General features: G+C 41.7%; 1 protein-coding gene across 1 annotated transcript in view; it reads left to right on the forward strand.

Annotated features, from left to right (window-relative positions):
* LOC143040956 (substance-P receptor-like) overlaps positions 1–24,000 on the forward strand; it is a 382,403-nt gene that overhangs the window by 306,597 nt on the left and 51,806 nt on the right. The window contains exon 10 of the mRNA XM_076212389.1: positions 3,692–3,824. Within this exon, the coding sequence (XP_076068504.1) occupies positions 3,692–3,824 (133 nt within the window). The remainder of the gene's footprint in view (positions 1–3,691; positions 3,825–24,000) is intronic.

Here is a 24,000-nt window from a genome sequence, read left to right on the forward strand (position 1 = left end):
TTAAAGCCTCATTGACATGGGGCAAGTTGAGAGGTAAGTCAAGTGTGCAGGTTACTTGCTACAAGTTACATCTGCTTGACAAAAAATTGGAGAACCTGCCCAATTTTCTGTCAAACAGATGTTTTACGCACGGCAAGCAACTTGTAGCAAGTAACTTGCACGCTTGACTTGCCTCTCAACTTGCCCCGTGTAAAGGCTTAACCCCTATTTTTCTACAATATTTCAAACCCTGCATGTCGTACAGTAGTATACTTTATATATTGGTTCTACCTAACACCAGATGATTACAAAAAAGTCGCAAGATATAGAGATCTCCGGATAGTGGAGATTTACGAATATTAGAGAATGACAATTGAGCAACTGAGAAAACTGTTTATATTTGTAGGAACCAGTCTTGAAAGGGCCACGACAAATAACCTCGAAGCCTTTGCGCCCTAACTCTGACCTTAAAATGAAGAAAATTATTCACACATAAAGCCAGAATAAAGTCTGTGTGCATTCCTCTTCCTGCCCACAACTGAATTGATTCGGCTGCAAAGCGTAGACCCGTCTGAAGTTGTCCTGATGAACTGAATCTTTCTTTGTTCCTGAATCTGTCCTTCAGAGGAATGAAATTATTGTGTTTTCGCTAAATCAAGATCCGTAAGTCTCGTTTCATACGTATCGACTTTTCGCCGTGCGCTAACCACGACACGACGTCGTGCTCTCAAGTAACTATGGGTGTCCATGGATGCTTTCATACTTGGCCGTGGTCGTGACGCGTGCAAGTATCGGTAGACACACACGACGTCGTGTCGTGGACGGCGCACGGCGAAAAGTCGATACGTGTGAAATAAAGTATAGCATCATGTCAAAGGCATTTTCTAAATGTTTCAGACGGATTTGGATTTGTGTAGTCATGGGAGTATCTATATCTCGCATGAAATATAACTCTTCACGATGTACTTTTTCACATTGTTCTTATGTTCAGGCGACTTAACGCACCTTGTGTTAATCTCCCGTGGAAGAAGGACTCGAACCTTCTCCTTAGTTTTTGTTCTGACTCCGACGAACTGTTTCACTAAGCTTCGTTCACTTTTAATTACCTCTTCATGGAGAACGAAAACTGATACTTTGATTATTGCCATAAACCGACTAAAAATCGAATTATCATAATCATATCATATAGATAACTTTATTTATGACCTTTTTCTCGGCAGTCCTAATGAGGCTTTGTCGAAGTTATGAAAATCAATTGCATGATTATATATTAATGAATGTTCAATTATGTATCGCAAATGATACTTTTTTGCTGTGTGATCCAAAAATATGAGCTGTTCATGAGCATGCCAAAGAAGTGACGTGTTTCATATTCGTATTTTTTTTTTTTTTCGAAAATGAATGAGGTCACGGCGGATGGGATTTCAGGTGATCACAGAATGCCTGAATGCGAATCTGAAACTTTTTCTCATTCGTTTATCTTTGATATTCATCATGCTGTCCGTGGTTTCATTTGTTTATATACATATATATATATACATATACATATATATACATATATATACATATATATATACATATATATATTGTTGAGACATTCTGACAGGTTGATGTAAGCGGAATAGGAAACACAGGAGTCTTGGTCTTGAGTTTATTCCTGACTAGTTTCGCAGGTATGCTTTTTCAAAGGACTCCTGTGTTTCCTATTCCGCTTACATCATATATATGTATATATATATATATATATATATATATATATATATATATATATATGTATGTATGTATGTATGTATACACACACACACTATATATGTATATATATATATATGTATATATATGTACATACATACTTACACGCACACACACACACACACACACACACACACACACACACACACACACACATATATATATGTATATATATTTGTGTGTGTCTGTGTGTGTGTGTGCGTGCGTGTGTGTGTGTGTGTGTGTGTGTGTGTGTGTGTGTGTGTGTGTGTGTGTGTACACCTTTTCACCTTGGTCTTTGGATCACGTGTTGGACTCGTGATCGACAGCTATTTCCCTCCCGAGAGAGAGCTCAGAGCTCGTATGACCGATCAATGGGTACTGCTGTGACCTTACACGCACATACACACCCAACTCCCACTCCCAAGTCCCCGCCGGATTGATAGACGGGGACTCTACCAACCGCGCCACCTAGTGTGTGTGTGTGTGTATGTGTGTGTGTGTGTGTGTGTGTGTGTGTGTGTGTGTGTGTGTGTGTGTGTGTGTGTGTGTGTGTGTGTGTGTGTGTGTGTGTGTGTGTGTGTGTCGTTCATTTTCTTTTCCTCTTTTCTATCACGTATAGGATATTGACAGCGTAACTTTTAAGCTATGGAGTTTGTGACGTGACTCTCGGTCACAGTGGCTTAACATTCTTTTTAGGACTGAAGATTAACATCCACTCATTAAAAGAATGCTGATTAATTTTATATTCCACATGATCTCCATTCTTCTGCGCCTTTTAAATCCCTCCTTTACCATGTCCTTGGTGCGATATTTTCTTAGGATAGAGAAACTAGTTATTGAAAGAGAGAGGAAGAGAGAGAGAACGAGAGAGAGGAAGAGAGAGAGAGAGAAAGAGAGAGAGAGAGAAAGAGAGAGAGAGAGAGAGAGAGGGGTGGGCGTTTCCTAAAAACAGTAGAATTGTCTGGCTTTGGCATGAATAAGTTTGTTATCGAAGAGAAGTGGGTAGACGACTGCCAAGCTCCTTTTATACATTGAACCACCTTCAACACGTTAACGCTTGGCCGAGGGACAGAAGGAGGAGGCGGCAATCTTATTCAATTGATGTCCGTCACCGTCTTGAACGAATTCTGTACCGAGTGTGTATAATGTAATGATGATATGGTTTAACGTCACAACCCCCCCCCCTATCGGAAGGCTAGGACGGTGCCCCTCACAGAGGACTTTGTAGCGTGGAATTTAATAAACCATGCCCTTGGTTCAGCTTCACCGGTGGCAGGATTCGAACCGCCATCCCCTCGACCTTCGTTGCAAGTAACGGCACCCTAACCCGCTTAGCCAGCGAGCTTCCTGTGTATAATGTAATCAAAGAAAATATCGACAATAAGTGTGTTCAAGAAAAAAAATTGTGCTACGATATTCAACCACATTTTTGGACAGCTGTTCATGCGTTTATATACACGATCATATAACCTTACTCGCCAGCTTGCTTATGTACTGGTACCCAGTTTACCTGTTAACCAAGTGGTCTTGAGTTCGGTTCCTGTCCAGGGATGAAAAGCATCATAGAGTTGAACAAGGAGTTTGGTGTGTGCATATGTCTGCTGAAAGTCACAGCCGTACCCATAGATTGAGCCATATATGAGCCTTTAGCTCTCATTATGGTGGCTAATACCTGCTGATCACGAGTCCGACACGTGATCCAAAGACTATAGTGAATCACTCGTGTATGTACTTACATATACACAATACATGTCAGCAGATTAATACATGCATGCATACATGCATCAGGCAAACTCGCAAATAAAACATAGATGTTTCAGTGAATGCTTCACAACTTGTATTTTGGTTCTTTTTCTAACATTTTTTTTTTTTAATAAATTTATCGTCTCTTATCTTCAGGTTCCCTCCGCCAGATTCAATTTCTTTCCAGAGAAGTTCAAAACCCACGCTTTCTAGTTCTTGCTCTCTTCCTCCCCTACAGGAGGATCTTTTGAGTATCTTCAAGAAGTGCGGCCGAGTTCGATATAGCGGAGCGACAGCTTCGCACCGATGGAGCCGAGACGAAATGAGGTCTTCGTGTCGATCCTGTCCGTACATCACCAACAAAACTTCGGGTAAGTCATCCTCTGAAGGAAGAGACACTTTGAAGGTCTTCGATCTCCTTCGGTATCATCGTGGTCGTAAATGTCATTAAACGCTGGCCTCCTGTCTTTCTTCGTCCTTCCCGGGGACAGTCGGCCTCCATGGAATTTCATTATACTAGTAATTTAAGTCACAAAATAGATTTCGAAAATGCTTCCATCATTTTCCATTGCTAATGTATTTTAGAAGGAAAATATATGATTCGTCTCTTGTTAAATATCCTATCAACTTTAGTATTTGCGAAGGACCTTAGTCAGTAGATTTTATTACTTGCCCTGCTATAAACAAACTACTCGTAATTTTCGAAGTGATCTGTTCTGATCCCGTATATTGTCAATCACATATACAACCTGACAAAAGAGAGAAAGAGAGAGAGAGAAACGCTCGCACACACACACACACACACACACACACACACACACACACACTTCAGTGAACGGACGGCGTAGAAGACGTTCTGAAGAAAAAGTGAAAAATAGAGGATTCCAAAGCAAAGGAAGTACCTATTGTATTTGCAGGGTGGGGGGAAATTGCTCGTGGGGTAGTGGGAAAGTAGGGAAAGAGGAGAAGGGGAGGGATTGCTGAGGGAAATGGAAGGAAATGAGGAAGGAGAAGACTTGGCCCAGGCAGACAGACGAAATGTAAACATCAAAAAACGGCCCCCCGACCAACTGAGTGACGACGAAATGTCTAATAAAAATGTAAAGATCAGAAACATAGATAAGAGCAGTACAATGGAAGGTGAGGATGATAATTTCAAAGGATTTAATGAAAGGGCGGCGGATACCAACCTCCCCCGACTGACAAAACTGGAGGAAAAACTTCAACAAATGTCTGACAACTGGGAAGTTAGGTTTGGCAAGATGACAAAAATCGCCGAGAGGTTTGAAAAATTGGAAGAACTAGAGAAGGCGAACAAAAACTTAACTGATGAAATAGAAGACCTAAAAAGACAGTTAAGAGAAGTAAAGGTGGAGAATGAGGAATTGAAGAGGAATAGTAAAGAAAACAGAGAGGCCATAACTAAAGAAGCTAAGAATTGGAAAGCAACCCAAGAAGACAATAAAGTTTCATTCACTGACATAGTCAAACAACAATTGAAAGAACATACTGAAGACTCGGTTATTAAAGTGATGAGACAGAAGGAGAATATAGTAAGAGATTTAGCAGACAAGAAGAAATGTATAATTATATTAGGAATGGAAGAAAAACACAACCCAGATAGAACCACAAGAATCAAAGAGGAAAATGAAAAAGTAAGCCAATTACTAGAATCAGTTCAGGAAGATGAACCAGAAATTATGAAGCAAATCGAAGAGAAATTTAGACTTGGAAAGTATAGCACAGATAAGACCAGACCAATTAAGATTAAATTCAAGTCACAAACGACGGCAGAGAATATCTTATCCAAAACAGGGAAACTAGCAACAAGTGAACAATATAAAAAGGTATGGATAAAAAGGGAAATGAATAAAGAGGAAAGAGAGGAAGAAAAACAGAAAAGACTTGAAGCTAAGGAAAAAAACGAGAAAAGAACGGAGTCAGAAAAAGAGAGATTCTATTGGAGAGTAGTGAATATGAAACTAAAGAAAGTCGACATACAAGAGAAAAACAAAAGGGAAACAGAGAACACAATGGAAGTGGCAGAAAACTAAGAGTGTCTTACACAAATATAGATGGATTAATAACAGGATTGAATGAGCTGAATGATTATATTTGAAGGAAAAAGAACCAGACATAATGGGAATTGTAGAAACAAAATTAAAAGGTCCACTACCACCCAACAGTGTAGGACATGATGCATATAATTATTGGATTAGAAACAGAGTGAAAAAGGAAAGGGGTGGAGTTATGTTCCTGACTAAGAAGGATATAAACGTGAAGTGTGTCACATATGGAAAGAATACAGTAGAGATGATAATGATGGAAGTAGAAGACAGAGATAAGAAGAGCAGAAAGTTTGTGATAAATTATGTGCCCCCGAAAACAGCCTCATGGGAAAAGAGTGAACATAAAAGTATGTTAGAGGACACAAAGATAGCATTAAACAAGATAATGGAAGAGGGAGGAAGAATAGTTATGATGGGCGACTTTAATTGCAAAGAAATCTGCTGGGAAGAAATGACAGTAAAGGGTGGAGACGGCTCATGGGGAAACGCTCTACTTGAGATGGTTACTGACCATACAATGACACAATGGATACAGGAGAACACTAGGTATAGAAATGAAGAAGAGCCATCGAGACTAGACCTAATAATTACATCTGAACCTAGAATAGTGGACAAAATTGAATATAAAACACCAATAAGTAAAAGTGACCACATATTGATTGAACTGGAACTTAATGAAGAAAAATATATGAAAAGAAATGAACAATATAGAAAAGGAAGAATGATGTATGAAAAAACAAACTTTGATAAAATAAGAGAATTCTTTAAAAAGGAAAACTGGGAAGAAATATACAAAGAAGAAACAACAGTAGAAGAGAAATGGAATATTTTGACCAAAAAATTACAAAAAAGGAGTGGAAAAGTATGTCCCAAGACAAAAACAAGAAAAAAAATATGTAAAATGCTGGTACAACAAAAGTTGTAGGGAGTTAAAAGACAAAAGAGACAAAGCCTGGACCAGATGGAAAAAAGACAGAAGACCTGAAAAATGGAAAATATATACCTGTTATAGAAATGAATATGTACAAACGTGCAGAGAGGAAAAGAGAAAATATGAAAAAGATGTCATAGAAAAGTGTAAAGACCAACCAAAACTATTCTACAGATTTGTAAACAATAAACTGAAAAACAAACAAGACTTGGAGAAATTAAGACAAGAGGGAGTTGAATACACTGAGGAAATGGAAATGGCGGAAATTATGAACAAACATTTTAAATCAGTGTTTACAAGGGAGAACATACAACCTGAAGAGAACGAATGGAAAGAGAAAGTCCCCCCTATTGAAGAAATAGAAGTAACAAAGAATGAAATATTGACACACTTGAGTAATCTTGATGTCAGAAAATCGCATGGACCAGATGAAATAGCAAACTGGATACTGAAAGAATGCAGGAATGAACTGGCAGACAAAATACATAGCATACTAAACAGTTCCTTGAAAGAAGGAAAAGTTCCAGAAGATTGGAAAAAAGCAAATATAGTACCTATATATAAAGGAGGAAATAAAGAAGAACCTACCAACTATAGACCAGTCTCTCTAACAAGTACAATAGCAAAGATTTGTGAAAGAATTATCAAAAGTAGATGGGTAAAATATTTAGAAAAAAAACAAAGTGTTAAATCCAAGGCAATTTGGATTCAGACAAGGACGATCATGCGTCACCAATTTAATATGTTTCTATTCAAGGCTAATAGATATAATACAAGAAAGAGATGGATGGGCGGACTGTGCATTTCTAGACCTAAAGAAAGCTTTTGACAAAGTACCACATAAGAAGTTGCTTAAGAAATTAGAAACTGAAGGAGGACTACAGGGCAAACTACTAAATTGGATGAAAGACTTTTTGCAAGAAAGAAAAATGAGAGTAGTGATAAGAGACCAGCACTCAAAATGGGATGAAGTAATAAGCGGTGTTCCGCAGGGAACAGTTCTGGCCCCAATAATGTTTGCTATATATATTAATGATATGGATGAAGGAATTGAAAGCTATATGAGCTTCTTTGCAGATGATGCAAAACTACTGAAAAGAGTGAAAACTGAAGAAGATTGTGAATCACTACAGAGAAATCTAAATAAAGTACAGGAATGGAGTAGGAAGTGGGAGATGGAGTTCAATACAAAAAAGTGTAGTATAATGGAATTTGTAAAAAGCAAAAACAGAATAACAGGAGCATATAAATTGGGAGAAGAAGGAATAAAAAAAGTAGAAAATGAGAAGGACCTGGGAGTCATTGTTATGAATAATATGTCACCTGAGAAACATATAAATAAGATTTTTGGAGAAACTTATAATTTAATAAGAACAATCAAAGTTGCATTTACATACCTGGATGAAGAAATGGTGAAGAAAATCCTAATCACCCTGATAAGACCAAGATTGGAATATGCAGCAACGATATGGTCACCAAGTACAAAAAAATGTATAAAAAAAACTTGAAAGAATACAAAGAGCAATTACAAAATTGGCACCAACACTCTCAAAACTATCATATGAAGAGAGACTAGAAATACTTGAACTACAGACACTAGAGCAAAGAAGAGAGAGAGGAGATTTGATAGCTATTTACAGAATCATGAAAGGCATAGAAATTACTGATAGAGAGAATCTGATAAAATGGGATGACAGAAATACAAGAGGACACGGAAAGAAAATAAAAAAAAGACAGCTATAGAAGAGATTTGAAAAAGAACAGCTTTCCTCACAGAGTAATAGACAGTTGGAACAAGTTAGATGAGAAAGTGGTGTGTGCAAAAACAATACATGAATTTAAAAATAGTTTAGATAAAATGAGATATGAAGACGGTACCCTACGAGCATAGCTCCCCTTCCCGTAAAATACAACTAGGTAAATACAACTAGGTAAATACATACACTCGGTGGCGCGGTTGATAGAGTCCCCGACTGTCGCGACGGCGGCCCGGGTTCAAATTCTGCCCAGGGCTGAAATAATTTCAGTATCGCTGCGCTTCGAGTCGTTACTCCAACTCTCGTGGGCGGGGAGTTGGTTGTGTGTGTGCGTGTAAGGTCACAGCATTACCCATAAATCGGTCATACGAGCTCTGAGCTCTCTTCCGGGAGGGAAATAGCTGTCGATCACGAGTCCAATACGTGATCCAAAGACCAAGGTGATTCACACACACACACACACACATACACACACACACACACTCACACACACGCACGCACTCACACACACACATTCTCACACAGTCGCACTCACAAGTAAGCACAAGCACATACCCTTATGTGGATAATCTCGCTGCATAAGTGTTTATACCGTCAGTATCAGTGAGCATAAACTCGTTAAGCCTCCTCTCAGCCCTGGGCCACAGCGGAAGGCTCTATAAGTGGCAAGGAAATTATTCCTCATTCAGGATATGAGGGGAATGGCTGACCTGATTACGTATTCTACCCTATTTTTTCCCCTTCGGGCTAACGAAGTGGACTCCGAGAGCAATCATCATCTCCAAGCGGCCTACCTTTCTATCTGATCAATACATTCGTCTATAAAAAGTATTCAGCAACTTCGAGTATCCGTCCCTCCACTCACTGATCCCCTCCTCCTCCTCCTCCTCCTCCTCCTCCCCTCCTCCTCCTCCTCCTCCTCTTCCTTTTCCTCCTCCTCCTCCTCCTCCTCTTCCTTCTCCTCCTCCTCCTCCTCCTCTTCCTTCTCCTCCTCCTCCTCCTCCTCCTCTTCATATCCTCCTCCTCCTCCTCCTCCTCTTCCTCCTCCTCCTCCTCCTCCTCTTCCTTCTCCTTCTCCCCCTCCTCCTCTTCCTTCTCCTCTTCCTCCTCCTCTTCCTTCTCCTCCTCCACTTCCTCCTTCTCCTCCTCCTCCTCCTCCTCTTCCTACTCCTCCTACTCCTCCTTTTCCTTCTAGTGGTTAGCAAAAGATTTTCTTCGAAGGAAAGTAAGCACCTTTTCTTTAACCGGGTTGTTCATGTATGGAATTCGGTACCTTCCGCCGTCGTTGAAAGTAACACAATGACAGCATTTAAAAATCCTTTAGATAAATATTTGGACTCTAATCCGCAAATAAAATATTATCCTTCGCAATAAAAAAAATTGACGGCCCGGCATCTAATTGGATAGGATAGTGGTACCTGTAGTAGTAGTCTTTATTTCTTCTTCTTTACTATAAATATTCTTGCTGTCCTGTTTCTTCACTGTAGATTAGTATAGTTAACACAAACAGCCTTAAGCAAGGGCAAGTAGGCCTGCCGTTGTTTGTTCTTCCTTTGTATTCCTTTGTTTGTGTTCCTTATCATCATAACCTTCCTCCTCCCCATCTTCCCCCTACTCCTCCTCCTCCCCCATCCTCCTTCTCTTACTCTTTCTCTTGTTCCTCCTCCTCTTCCTCCTCCTTCTACTCCTCCTCCTCCTCCTCCTCCTCCTGTTCCTCCTCCTCATACTACTCATCCTCATCCTACTCCTCCTCCTCCCACTCCTCCCTTTTCTGCTCATCTTCCTCCTCTTCCTCCTCCTCCTCCTCCTCCTCCTGCTCCTCTTCCTCCCCATCCTCTTTCTCATATTCCTCCTCAACCATCCTCCTCCTCCTACCCTTCCTCTTCCTCCTCCTCCTACTTCTCCCTTTTCTCCTCTCACTTTTACTCTTCTTCCTCTTCCTCTTCCTCCTCCTACTCCCCCCATCCTCATCCTCTAACTTCTCCCGTTCCTCTCTTTTCTCCTCTTATTTGTCCTTTTCTTCCTCTTCCTCCTCCTCCTAGTCCTCCTCTTCTTCCTCCTCCTCCTACTCCTACTTCTCCCATTTCTCCTCTTTTTCGTCTTCCTGCACCTCCTCCTACTCCTCCTCCCCATCCTCCTCATTACGCCTCCTACTCCTCCTTCCACTCCTCCTCTCTTTTCTCCTCTCATTTATCCTTTCATTTCCCCTCTTCTTCCTTTTCCTCCTCCTCTTCCTCCTCCTCTTCCTCCTCCTACTACTCCTCCTATTCCTCCTCCCCATCCTCCTCTTACTCCCCTACTCCTCATCCTTCCACTCCTCCCTTTTCTCCTCTAATTTCTCCTCTTCTTCCTCTTCCTCCTCCTCTTCCTCCTCCTACTACTACACCTTTTACTCTTCCTGCCCTTCCTCTTCCTCCCCATCCTCCTCCTCCTACTACTACTCCTCCTACTCCTCCTCCCCATCCTCCTCATTACGCCTCCTACTCCTCCTTCCACTCCTCCTCTCATATATCCTTTACTCCTCGTACTCCTCTTCCTCCCACTCCTCCTCTTTTCCTCTCTCATTCCTCCTCCTCTTCCTCTTCCTCCTCCTCTTCTTCAAACATTCTCGTACTCCTCTTCTTCAACCATCCTCCTACTCCTCCTCTTCCTCCTCCTACTTCTCCCATTTGTCCTCTCATTTCTCCTCCTCTTCTTCTTCCTGCTCCTCCTCCTACTCCTCCTATTCCTCCTCCACCCACTCTTCTCTTTTCTCTTCTCATTTCTCCTCTTCGTCCTCTTCCTCCCCCTCTTCCTCCTCCTTCTACTCTTCCTGCCCCTCCCCATCCTCCTCCCCATCCTCTTTCCCATCCTCCTCCCTATCTTCCTACCCACCTCCTGCTGGCTGGGGACACAAGAAACTGACCCTCTCTTTTACGTCCAAGCCTCCCCTGTCCTCTGAGGGACCCACTCCCACAGGAGGAGAGGGGAGGAATGAAGTCCCACACTCCCAGTTTCATCTCTTTCTCGTTTTGGGGAGTAACTGGGCAGGCCACGCCTCTCATGGTTCAAATATTTGTTATACGTACATATGAATGAGTGTTATGTATGCATGTATGCACTGTATGTACAAGTATGATATATTTATGCATGTATGCATGTATGTATGGATTTATCTATGCATGCATGTATGCGTGTACGTATGTGTGTGAAATAGAGATAGAGAAAGAGAGGAGGGAGAGAGGTTCGGCAGAGGAAACCTTTGCCGTCATACGCTCTCAGAGTCCGGAAGGTCAACGGTCATTTTGCAAGAATGGATGCGCTGCCAAGAGCCCTCGGAAGGATCTGTCGGGAGCCGCATCGCCCATTCCAACACTCCGCCGCAACCGCCTCCTCTCTCTTCTCCACCGCCGCCGCCGCCGCTGCTACGGCGAAATGTCTTCCACGTGGCCGAGAGGGTAATAACTGGACAGGAGGAAAGAAAGATGGTGATGGTGATGATGATGATGATGATGATGATGATGATGATGATGAAGATGGAATATGATGAACGAGAAAAGGACGGGTGGAATAAAGAGATGACAGTGGAGGAAAGTAGAGGAGAATTGATGGAGGGAGAGGACGAGAGAAATAAAAACGAGAAGAGAGATGAATGGAGGAACAAATAAAAAGATGGACGAAAGGGGGAATGAAGAAAACTAGAATAAAATAAGGATAAGAAACAAATGCGAATAGAAAAACAGGAATGAGGGGAAGGAAATAGAGCAATGAGATAGATAGAGAAAAAAGTCAAGAGAATATAGTAGAAGGGTTGTAAATAATGGAGGGAGGAAAAAGGGAATAAAATTGATACGAAAAGAAATCAGGAAATGGAGAAATAAAAGAGAGAAACGAGAGGGCAAAGAGACACAAAGATGGAGAAATGAATGAGAAGGCGATGATGACCGGGAGAAATGAAGAACGGGTAAAAGGGAAATGATGGTAAGGAAAGAGAAGAGGAAGAGGAAGAAGTGGACGATGTAACCAAAAAAAATGAGAAACGGAAGGATAAAGGAACCGCGAAGATTTACGTGATGATGGAGGAAGAAATTCAAAGGTACGGAGAAACAGGAATAAGAAAAGGATTACAAAAACAAAGGATTACAAAGGCGGGAGCATGCCGACAGGAGACCTTTTGGTCCATATCTAGGTCGGAGACCACTTCAAAGAAGTGGAGAGAGGAGGAAAGAGAAAGTAAAGAGAAAAGGAGTCAGGACGAGGGTCCGACCTGATGGAGGAGGAGGAGGAGGAAGAGGAGGAGGAGGAGGAAAAGAATAGCTGCTCAGAGGCCATGGTGGTCATCACATTACACAAAAGGAGGCTGCTGAGCACGTGGAGATGAAAGTGGAGGGAAAGAGAGGAGGAATAGGAAGAAGGAGGACAGGATGGAGGAGGATGAAGGAGAAGAAGGAAGGAATTGTTTAGTAGAGGTGCCGAAGAGGAGGGGGAAGGAGAGACAATAAGAGGAGGAGGAGGAGGAGGAGGACAGGAGAGGAGAGAAGAGGCAGATTGAAAGGGAGGGCAGGGGGAGAAAAGAGAAGGAGAATGGGACGTGAAGGAATTAAGGAAAAAGAAGAAGAGGATAAGTGATGTGAAAGAGGAGAGGAGAGATGGAGTGGAGGATAGAAGAGGGGTCGGAGGTGTTGGGTAGGGAAGAGGAAGGAAGGAAGGAAAAATGGAGTACAGGAAGGGAGTGGAGAATAGGAACAAGGAGGCAGAAGGGATGGGTAGGGAAGAGGAAAAGATGGAAAGTGGAGTACAGGAAGGGAGTGGAGGATAGGAACAAGAAGGCAGAGGTGATGGGTAGAAAGTGGAAGTAAGGAAAAGTGGAGTACAGGAAGGGAGTGGAGGATAGGAGAGGGATGGTAGAAGGGATGGGTAGAGAAGAGGAATGGATGGAAAGTGGAGTACAGGAAGGGAGTGGAGGGTAGGAGAGGGATGGTAGAAGGAATGGGTAGAGAAGAGGAATGGATGGAAAGTGGAGTACAGGAAGGGAGTGGAGGATAGGAGAGGGATGGCATAAGGTAATGGATGGGAGAGAAGAGAAAATAGAGGGAAGAAAAGAGAAAGGGTAGGAAGAGAGGGGAAAGGGGGTAGATGTAATGGGAGACGGGAGAAAAGGGATAAGAGAGGGGAAGCATTGGAGAGAAAGGGGAATAAGAGGGGAAGACCAAAGAGAGATGGGGAGGCTGGATAAAAGAGACAGAGGACAGGATAGGGGCGGAAGGGAGCAGAGAATAGAAGGAAAGAAAGAAGTGGATGATGCAAAGGAGATTGAAGGAAGGAAAGGGAACTGGGGAGGATTAAAAGAATGTGGAGGAAGGAGGAGAGGAAAAGTGGAGGGGAGGAGGCGAGGCAAGGAAGGCGGAGGAGAGGAGGGGAGACGAATAGGAGGAGGGGAGATGAAAGGGAGAAGGAGAAATGGAGGAGATGATGGAGAGGTGAAAGGCAGGTGGATAGGAGTGGAGGTTTCTGGTAGGAACCAGAAACGATGTAACTGTGAATAAAGTATGAGTGAAGAAAGGAAAGAAGGAAGGAAGAGAGCTGGAAAAGGCTGAGTGAGAGAGGCAGAAAGAAGTGAAGAGAGAAGGAGAGAGAGGAAGGCAGCAGAGAGTGAGAGAGAGAGAGAGATGGAGACAGAAAGAGAGAGAGAGAGATGGAGAGAGAGAGAGAGAGAAAGAGGGAGATGGAGAGAGAGAGAAAGAGAGAGAAAGGGAGAGAGAGAGAGGGGGGAAGAGAGAGAGAGATAGAGAGAGGGAGGGAGGGAGTTACAAGGCGTTACAAGGAATCTCAGCACCTCAAATATTTTTGCAACCCATACCGAGAAGGTGGCGTTAAAAGATTACCAGGGATTCACACAAATACTTACACTAATGCGTGCAGCCCCTTGTCTAACCGACTTTTGAACTGCTCAAATGAGGAACTGTTTACCACGTCCTTTGGCAGTCTATTACAAGTATTGCAGGTTTCATTGGTAAAAAAAGTCACCAACTTTGCCACAAGCGTAACGAGGGGGATTAAGCTTTCATCCGTGATTGCGAGTGGCATTCACATTCAAGCTGAAGAGATGTGGATTGCCTATGTTATCAAATCCTTGAAGTATTTTGAAAACATCTATTAACTGTCCTTGCAATCTCCTGGTTTCTAGAGAAAAGAGCTTCAAAGCCTTGAGACGCCTCTGGTAGGCCATGCGTCTAATGGCGGGAATAAGTTTCGTTGCTCATGCCTGAACTCGTTCTAGCCTCTCCACGTCCATCATCAAGTTCGGTGACCTGAGTTGGACGGTGTATTCTAGATGGGGACAAACTAGAGGACTGTAAAGTGTCAAGACTATTTCTTGGTTCAGGTAACGAAACTATCTTCTGATGTTACCTATATTTTTTTTTTTTTTTTTTTTTTTTTTACTTCAGTACACTGATTTGAGGACTTGAGGTTGCTGCTAATCTAGACAACCAAATATCTTCCCAGTTCTGTACTTGCTGTCATGACTCAGAAGAGAATAGTCTGTCCTCTGGTTTATGTACATAATCTTGCATTTATCCAGGTTAAATGACATCAGCCACTTCCCAGACCACTTTCCCACTTTCTCTAAGTCTGAACTAAATAAATTTACACTTTCAGGTGCTGCGACATTTGCTTCTAACTTTGTGTCATCCGCAAACTTAGCTATACGGCTCACAATTCCAACAACTAAATTATTGCCTACACACTGTCCTCTATCTTTCAATTACGGTTCAATCCAATTTAACACTGTCCTCTAATACCCATAGCTTGAACTTTCGAGATCAAGCTTTTATGAGGCACCTTATCAAAGGCTTTCTGCAAGTCGAAATAGATTATGTCGATTGCCCTGTTTCTGTCATATTCTTGAAGCATGACATGGAAGAACTCTATCAGATTAGCTAACCATGATCTGTGACTCCGAAAACCATGCTGCGAGTCTAATAACAGGGTGTTTCCCTTCAGAAACTTGACTATTCTATCTACAATGACACCTCCCAGTATCTTCCCTACTATGAAAGTACGGCTGATAGGTCGGTAGTTCCTTAGACTTGCCCGATCCCCTTTCTTAAAGATAGGAGTCACGCTTGCCTCCGGCCAGTCCTTAGGCCCTTCTCCTGTCCACAGAGACTCCTTGAAGATCTCTACTTGGTAGGAAGACACCTACTCGCGAATCTCCCGCAGAAGCTTTGGCAGGAATCCATCTGGCCTGGGAGACTTGTTTGCGCTAAGTTTGTCTCGTCTGGCTAAGACTTCGATGTTCGTACACTGAGTATCCTCCATGGGCTCTCCCTCGTGTACCAGAACTGGTTTAGGGATTGCCCCCTCTACTTCGTCAGTGAATACTGAAGAGAGGTGTAGGTTGAGAATATTAGCCTTGTCAAGGTCCGTGTTCTGAAGCGTTCCACCAGTCACCCAAAGGACCAATTTTGTTTCTGTTTTTTTTTTTTCTGATGTTAACGTATCTAAAGAACTCTTTGGGTGTTAGTCTTGCAAGATGCGGCCACCCTCTGCTCTTCACCATGTTTTTCTGTTTCTGCTATCCTTCTTTTAACCCGCCCGATCAAGCGGATATATTCTTGATGGGCAAAACCGCTACGTTTTTTCTTATAGCGGCGATAAGAAGATTTCCTGTCTTTAATTGCTCTTCCTATTTCTGGTGTGAACCATTTAGTTTGTCGACGTTTTTCTTTGACTACTTTATTTGTTACAAACTTTGCCTGTTGTGCCATAAAGCGGTCACGGAGTGAGTCACGTGACTCCTTAACGTTGACACCCACATCAGTTTCCAATTCACCAACTCCTCCTCTCGGTCCAGTAAGATCAGTTCTTCTCAGGCACACGTAACTTAAATCGAACGACATTGTGATCACTTCCACCTAGTACCTCATTCACAGATACATTGTGTACTAGGTTATCCTCAATGGGGAACACAAGATCTAGTATATTTTCTTCCCTTGTAGACTCTTGTACCATTAGGTAAGAAAGGCTTCCTCTGGAAAGTGAAGAAGCCTTCTACTTTCATCGTCCCCTGTTCTAGCCTCCCAGTTTACATGACAGTTGAAATCCCCTAAGATAATCGCTGTATGCTTGCTTATTAAATAATTAGTTTCTGTATAGAATTCAACGTCCTCGTCGAAGATCCATGTTAAGTAGTTCTTTCCTTGAAAGAGAGGGGGAGAGAGAGAGAGAGAGAGAGAGAGAGAGAGAGAGAGAGAGAGAGAGGGGGGGGGGTGAAAAAGGTAGAGGTCTAAGACTGACTGGCTGACTGACTGACTGATCGATCGACCGACCAACCTCCTGACCTCCTGACCTAAAGACCTACTGACTCATTGATACATTGACTTACTGATTTACTGGCTTACCAAGTTGTTGACTTACTGGCTGACTACCTGACTGGTTGATTGGTTAAGGAATTTCTTCATACAACGGCACTAAAGGGAAGCGTTGGAGGAGGAGGAGGAGAAGAGTAAACGCGTTGCTTATGAGTTGCTGTTGAAGAAGAGGAGTTGGCAGTGGAGGAGGAGGAAGTCCAATCAAAGGAAAGAAGAAGAACCGTAGAAAACGGAAAGAGTTACTACTAATACACGGTAGTAAAATTAATTTGAGTATTTTTTTCGTAAAGAAAGATCAAATATAGGGGAAATGATTGCTTCATAAGACGACCAAATGCATGAAGAAAGAATGCCTAAGCGTGCAAGAAAATATATGTAGCATGTGATCATGACAAGGAGGAGTTCATATGGACGGGAAAAAAAGGACAGTGGGAGGAAGAAAATAAGAAAAGAAGTTCGTTGCTCTCGGAAGAAAATGGCAAAAGGTGAGCGTGAAGAAGTTAAAAAAGTGCGGAAGTGACATGTAAATAGGGAAACGGTTCCCCACTTTTCCCCATTCCTCACTCGTCCTTTTCCATCCTTCCATTCCCTCCTCTTTCCCCTCCATCCTTCCCCACTCCTTGCTCTACCCTCTTCCTTCCTCGGCTTATCGCCAAGATCAATTTCCATAGATTAGCTTCTCTTCTGGCGATTCAGATGACCTCAGACGACGTCAATAGATCTCTTTCCTGCATTTAACAACCGAGGCACAAGTCACATTAAGAAAAAGTCTCCAGAAGAAAAAGAAAATGCCACAAAGGACTGCACATTCATGGGAGCTTCCGGGAAGCCCAAGATTTGGCACACAAAGGCCAAATCATAGAAGAAGCTTCCAAGAACCAAGAAAGCTCCTGGAAAAGGGAAAAGGTGTCACCTTGAAGCCACTTGATGGAATGGGCTACTGGGATTCCAAAGGACACGGTGTTTAAAAAGACCATACTTGAAGGAGCTCCTTGGAATTGGAAAAAGTGTCTTTAAAAATCCAAACAAGGGAAGAAGGTTCAGGGATCTACTGACGATGGTACTCGATGGCCGCACGGTGAAGGAAGCTTCTGAGAACCACAACGAAATAAAAATGTTTCTGACGTGAAAGAAAAGATGCATGTGCGTGTACGGGTGCGGATACGTGTGTGTATATGTGCACATGTGTGCCTGAGCGTGTGCGTGCTTGTGAACGTCCATACACCTCAATAAATTGACGAGTTCTATACAGAAAAAGAAACGGTTTTTTTTTTGTAGCTTCTGAAAGAGGAAGCTGCAGAAATGACCGCAGGGGGAGGGAAGAAAGCAGGGAAAAGATTCCCTCGATTTGGCTGAATACAAAGTCGCCTGGCAACAGAAAAAAGCACATGTAGAAGCGGTCAGTAGCAATAAAAGGTCTAATATCAATGAATGGAGGAATGTATGTATGTGCATGCGTGTGTGTGTGTGTGTGTGTGTGTGTGTGTGTGTGTGTGTGTGCTCAATGTTTATTACACCATGTATGACTGACAGCGCGCTAACTATAAACAAGTTTTGTGCAGCTGAGAAGAGACTCCTGAGAGATGGAGATTACCATTGCTAAAAGGTATTTGCCCTTCAATCATCTCAAATTGAAAACGGCTGTCATCCCGAAAATGCTTCTTCCTGCTTTCCATGTCAGGTCGATTTAATCCCGGGCCCGTCTCTTTCTGTCTGGGTCTGTGGTGTTGGAACCTGTGCGTTTGTGTGTGTGTGTGTGTGTGTGTGTGTGTGTGTGTGTGTGTGTGTGTGTGTGTATTCACCTCGGATCTGCTGCAGTCTCTGTCGAGACAGCCAGACACCACCCTACGGCAGTGAGCTCAGAGCTCATTATTTGCTATGTGTGTGTGTGTGTGTGTGTGTGTGTGTGTGTGTGTGTGTGTGTGTGTGTGTGTGCACTTCACCCATATTTCCATCTTTCTTATCATAGAAACCTAAAGTTAGGAGTTATTAATTGTTACACATATTTCTTAGATCACTTTTCCTTGAAATTTGCTCACTTTTAAGACATCTACTTTTTTCGTTCTCTTTTGTGATTGTATGTTTTCAAAATTCTCTTACTGCCCCATTTGTGCTTCTTTGTTTTTCTTCGGTGATGCATATGTATTGGGGACGAGACATCTGTGGCCCTTGCGTTTTTCCCAGTCCGCCTGTTCCATCTAACTTGATGATGATGATGATGATGATAATAATAATAATAATGATAATAATAATAATAATAATAAATGATAATAATAATAATAATAATAATAATAATAATAATAATAAAAATAATAATAATGATAATAATTATAATTAATAATAATAATAATAGTAATAATAATAGTAATAATAATAATAATAATAATAATAATAATAATAATAATAATAATAATAATAATAATAATAATAATAATAATAATAATAATAATAATAATAATAATAATAATAATAATAATAAAAGGCGGCTACAGGGTAATCAAAGATGTCAAAACAGTTCTTGGTAAAGTGTGTATTTGTGTGAATATCCAAAAACACCGTCAGGTTAGCTTTTGGTGTGGCGAATACACGCCCAATCACATAGGAGGGATCATGTTCAATAGTTTAGTTAGACATTGGCATAACAATATTCGTTTATTTCCCATGGTCATGTCTCAAGGAACGAACAGTCAGGGTCCACTACAAATATCGATTGCATCAGTGAGGTCTAGGTGTGTGTGTGTGTGTGATTTTAACATTAGAATGTCTTCTCCGAGCGTGGATGTGACAGCCATGCACTCTCATAAATCAGGTATGAAGAGGATATATATAGTTTTGATATGTATATGGATACAATCCAGAATGGTCCTAGGTGGAATCAATGACGGTAAACTACTAGTAGTAGTCCTACAAGAGGGACGGCAGAGAGAATCGTCTCCCTCCTGTCCATTTTAAATATTCGTTGACCCGTCTTACTTCCATCTGGAAGTCCAGCACCAATAGGCTGGCATTCAGTCCTCGGACCGAGCCTAGGATGAACACAAAGTACACTAATGTAACAAAGGGGTGATTGTACCTGTGGCACTGTATGAGGCTGAAACTTGTAATTTAAGACATGCAAAAAAGAGGAGCATAAATGTGTTTGAGATGGAGTGTTTAAGAAATATGGTTGGGGTTACGAGGATGGATAGGTGAGAAACGTGGAGGTGAGGCGGAGAACAGGGAGGGAGATAGCATTTAGGGTTTATCAAAGATTACTGGTGGTTTGAGCATGTGGAAACACGAAGCTTTAAAAAGCATTTAGATAAACACCTAAGCAAGATGCTGTAATGATTAATTATTATTTATTTCATATCATTTGTTTTTGTTTTGTTATCATTTGTCTGTTTGATTCTCATATATTATTATTTATATGTCAATTTATTATTATTTACTATTTACCTGTTTGTTTATTATTTAACTATACCTATGCTTTTATTTGTGTATTTTATTTGATATTTACATTGTTATAGTTTTTATTTATTTATTTATTATTAATATTATGATTTTTTTCGCGTCCGACCTAGATATGGACCAAAAGGTCTCCTGTCGGCATGCTCCGCCTTTGTAATCCTTTGTATACAATGAATGAAGAAAGGCTAATAAAAAGAGCGTGGATGATGGAGGTGTATGCAGTACACTGAAGGGTAAGGACGAGAATGGGATGGACGAATGGGATGAAAGAGGAGGTAGAAGGAGAATGCCTGTTGAGCAGGAAAGGGAGAAGGAAAGAGATAAGTCTGAATCGAGAGTGATTGTTAATAAATGACAAATTAACGCGGCTTGAAGGGATTTCTATTTATCTTTTCTATTTCTTATGAATGGAAGAGGAGAGAGTTGCCAAGTAATGAGGCCGAGGGGGTAAACCAGCTTCACCTTTTGCGATTTGCTTTGGAGGTGCAGTGTCTTGCTGCATTGCTTCTGACCCGGATAGTGGGTAGGAAACAGGGGTGGCCCTTCATCCACAAGGAGCTAAAATGAAAAAGGGGGGCAGGGGGATAATTGGGTGATAGATGGGTGTGTGATGGGTAAAGCTGGCCCCATTCCTTATAAGGGAGTAAAGCCCCGTTGGTATATGTACGTATATATTGTTGACACATTGTGACAGGTTTGAGGAAGATGGAAGAATAAGACACGAATCTAGGGCCGAGTTTATTCCTGACCGGTTTCGCTTAGAGCTTCTTCAGCGGACTGGAGCTCTGAAGAAGCTCTAAGCGAAACCGGTCAGGAATAAACTCGGTCCTAGACCCGTGTGTATGTGCTTCTACCTTTACAATCTATTCCTCCTACCTCCAAGCGACTTCAATCAAGACCACAAAGAACATCCACCACGTCGCTTAATCATAATTTAGTGCGAAACTGATCACAATCAGTACCGCTGTTGAAGTCTCATTCCTGAAGCGAGCGGTGACCATGAGCTCTGGGCGTGAAAAGAGGAGGAGGAGGAGGAGGAGGAGGAGGAGGAGGAGGAGGAGGAGGAGGAGGAGGAAGTAGTGGGGGAGGAGGAGGAGGAGGAGGAGGAAATAGTGGAGGAGGAAGAGGAGGAGGTCATCCAGCCTTATTGAGGATTTCATGCCTCTCACGGGCAATTTTTCATTGGGCGAGAATATTGCGTGTCCGCGGCCCGATTGTCGTCGGCAGAGCCCAGATCGGTCGGTCTGGGTGCAGGTACAGTCATGGGCACAAGTCCTGAGAAAACTAGATATCCAAATCCTCCTCACTCTACGCTCAGATCATGAAATTCTAGTACTAAGTATTATAGAGCAAGAAGAGGTGTCATAGAGGTGAACAGCCTCTAAACAAGAGTACTGTGTGACTCTGGGCCGTAAGGGTGTCAGTACCGTATTAATTTCATAAAGCTTATGTAAATGAGTACCCTCAGAAGAGGTTTAGTTTGTTGAGAGCTATGGAAACAAGTCACTCTCTTAATACTTAATTTATTTCACTTTCCTTCTCTTTCTCTTTCTTTTAGTTCACGTTAAATCTGATTTAGTTCTGATCTCTATTAATGTCCTAGTTGTAAATCGGTTAGTGTGTGTGTGTGTGTGTGTGTGTGTGTGTGTGTGTGTGTGTGTGTGTGTGTGCGTGAGTGTGTGTGTGTGTGTGTGTGTGTGTGTGTGTATGTGTGTGGGGGGGTGAGGGTGTCTGCATGTGTGTGTGTGGGGTGTTTGTGTGTGTGTGTGTGTGTGTGTGTGTGTGTGTGTGTGTGTGTGTGTGTGTGTGTGTGTGCTTGTGAACCCTCATGTAGAATCCGAGGAAATAGAATAATTCAAATTCGAGGTGGTCTGACTCCTCCCGATCTAAGTCATCTTTCATCACCCCAGCACCGTCTATTTTTTTTTTTTTTTTTTTTTTTTTTTTTTTTTTTTTAACCAATATGACAATTTTTGGTTTGTGGTTCTGATTTCATTCAAAGGCATAATTTCCAAAAGAAATTCTTCGTAAACACGCTTAAGAATTGGAGACAAAAGTTAGTATTGTGGTGAAGAAAAAATTCGCCTTGTTTAGCTAACAAGTGCAGCTGTATGACATTGAAGAATAAATGTAACTGGAGAGTAAGAGACAGGACCCCACGAATGTTGCTTCGCTCCTCTACACACACACACTAACACACACACACACACACACACACACACACACACACACACACACACACACACACACACACACACACACACACACACACACACACACACACACACACACACACACACACGTACACACACACACACACATGTACACGTACACATACACACACACGTACACGTACACATACACACATACACACACACACGTACACACACACACACACACACACACACACGTACACGTACACATACACACATGCATACACACGCACACACACACACACACAAGCACACGCACATATCCACGCACGCACACATACGCATGCATGCACACGATGATAAGACATGAGAAGAAACTGGAAAAACTAGGACTACCCACATTGGAGGAGGAAAGGGAGAGGTGATATGATAATGATATTTTGAAAATGATAAACAAAAAATCGACAGAAAGGATTTGTTAGTATGGAATGAAAGAACATAAAGAGGACATAACAAAGAACTACAAAAGATAGATTGCAAATATGTAAGGAAGCATAGGTTTCCATATTTTGAAAATGATAAACAAAAAATCGACAGAAAGGATTTGTTAGTATGGAATGAAAGAACATAAAGAGAACATAACAAAGAACTACAAAAGATAGATTGCAAAGATGTAAGGAAGCATAGGTTTCTATATGGATTTATCAGTGTATGGGCCAAATCAGAAGAAGGCCGACGAACACATAAATCAACTTAAAGCAAAGTCTGATAAATTTAGATACAGATACAGGATTCCATGGATACAGTTTCAACCCCGTAAATATACAGTTAAGTAAATACACAAGTATGTATATATTAAAATCAAGTAAAGATACATACATTTACATACATACATACATATACCAAAGGCTTTTTTTCCCCTTACAAGGGAGGTAGCCAAAAAGAAAAAGGCATAAAAACCATTCCCACCCATTCCATCCCTAATACACTAAGTATTTCCACTTCGATCGTAAGAGGCGAGAAAGACGGGACGGGGATTGGGACCAGGCAGGGGACATTCCTAAAAAGTAAAGATACAACTAGGTAAATATGCACACACCACTCACCCCGTTGCCATTACATATATATACCATTCACAAAATAGGATTTAACGAGTTCTGGTCGCAGTCGCCTTTTTTTTTTTTTTTTTTTTTTTTTTTTTTAAAAATAGAATGATCGATCTCTATTAGTTGATGATATATAAACGTTTCACACTAGTACAACATCACCCAACTTTTTTTTTTTTTTTTTGAGAGAGAGAGAGAGAGCTCAAGGACCGACCCCATCATTCAGTTTAAGGCAAAGTCTGATAAATGTTTACAGAAACAGGTTCTATATGAAGGGACAGTCGGTCAGAAGCTGTGGGACTCTGATGCGTCTAGAGACAACAATTGATATCATGTCTTTTTTTTTCCGGAATCTGTTCTTCAGCTGGACCAAGTGACTACCACTTGTATTGGCTGTACATAGCCCTAAGGTGACGGCTTCTGCCGTAGCCAAGTATCTTCTGTATGGCGTGAATGCATCACCATTTTTAGTTCCTTTAGACTGTCTTGTACGTTAAACATAGAAATGGTCCAACCTACGCCGTGTTAGGCTCAACCTGGCGAAGATACTCGAAATCGATCGCGTCTTCGCCTGTTGTTCATCAAGTTCGGGAACACAACTTAGGCAAACTAGAGGAGGGATCTCCTACTGTAGTTTCGATTTTCATGTTCACCAAAACAGAAGCCCAGACGGGATAAAATAAATAAAATGAAAAACAAAAAATGCACGAAAGCGCTCGAAAGCGCG

This window comes from Oratosquilla oratoria, chromosome 30, assembly GCF_046742065.1.
Source record: "Oratosquilla oratoria isolate Oo_2021 chromosome 30, ASM4674206v1, whole genome shotgun sequence".
NCBI lineage: Eukaryota > Metazoa > Arthropoda > Malacostraca > Stomatopoda > Squillidae > Oratosquilla > Oratosquilla oratoria.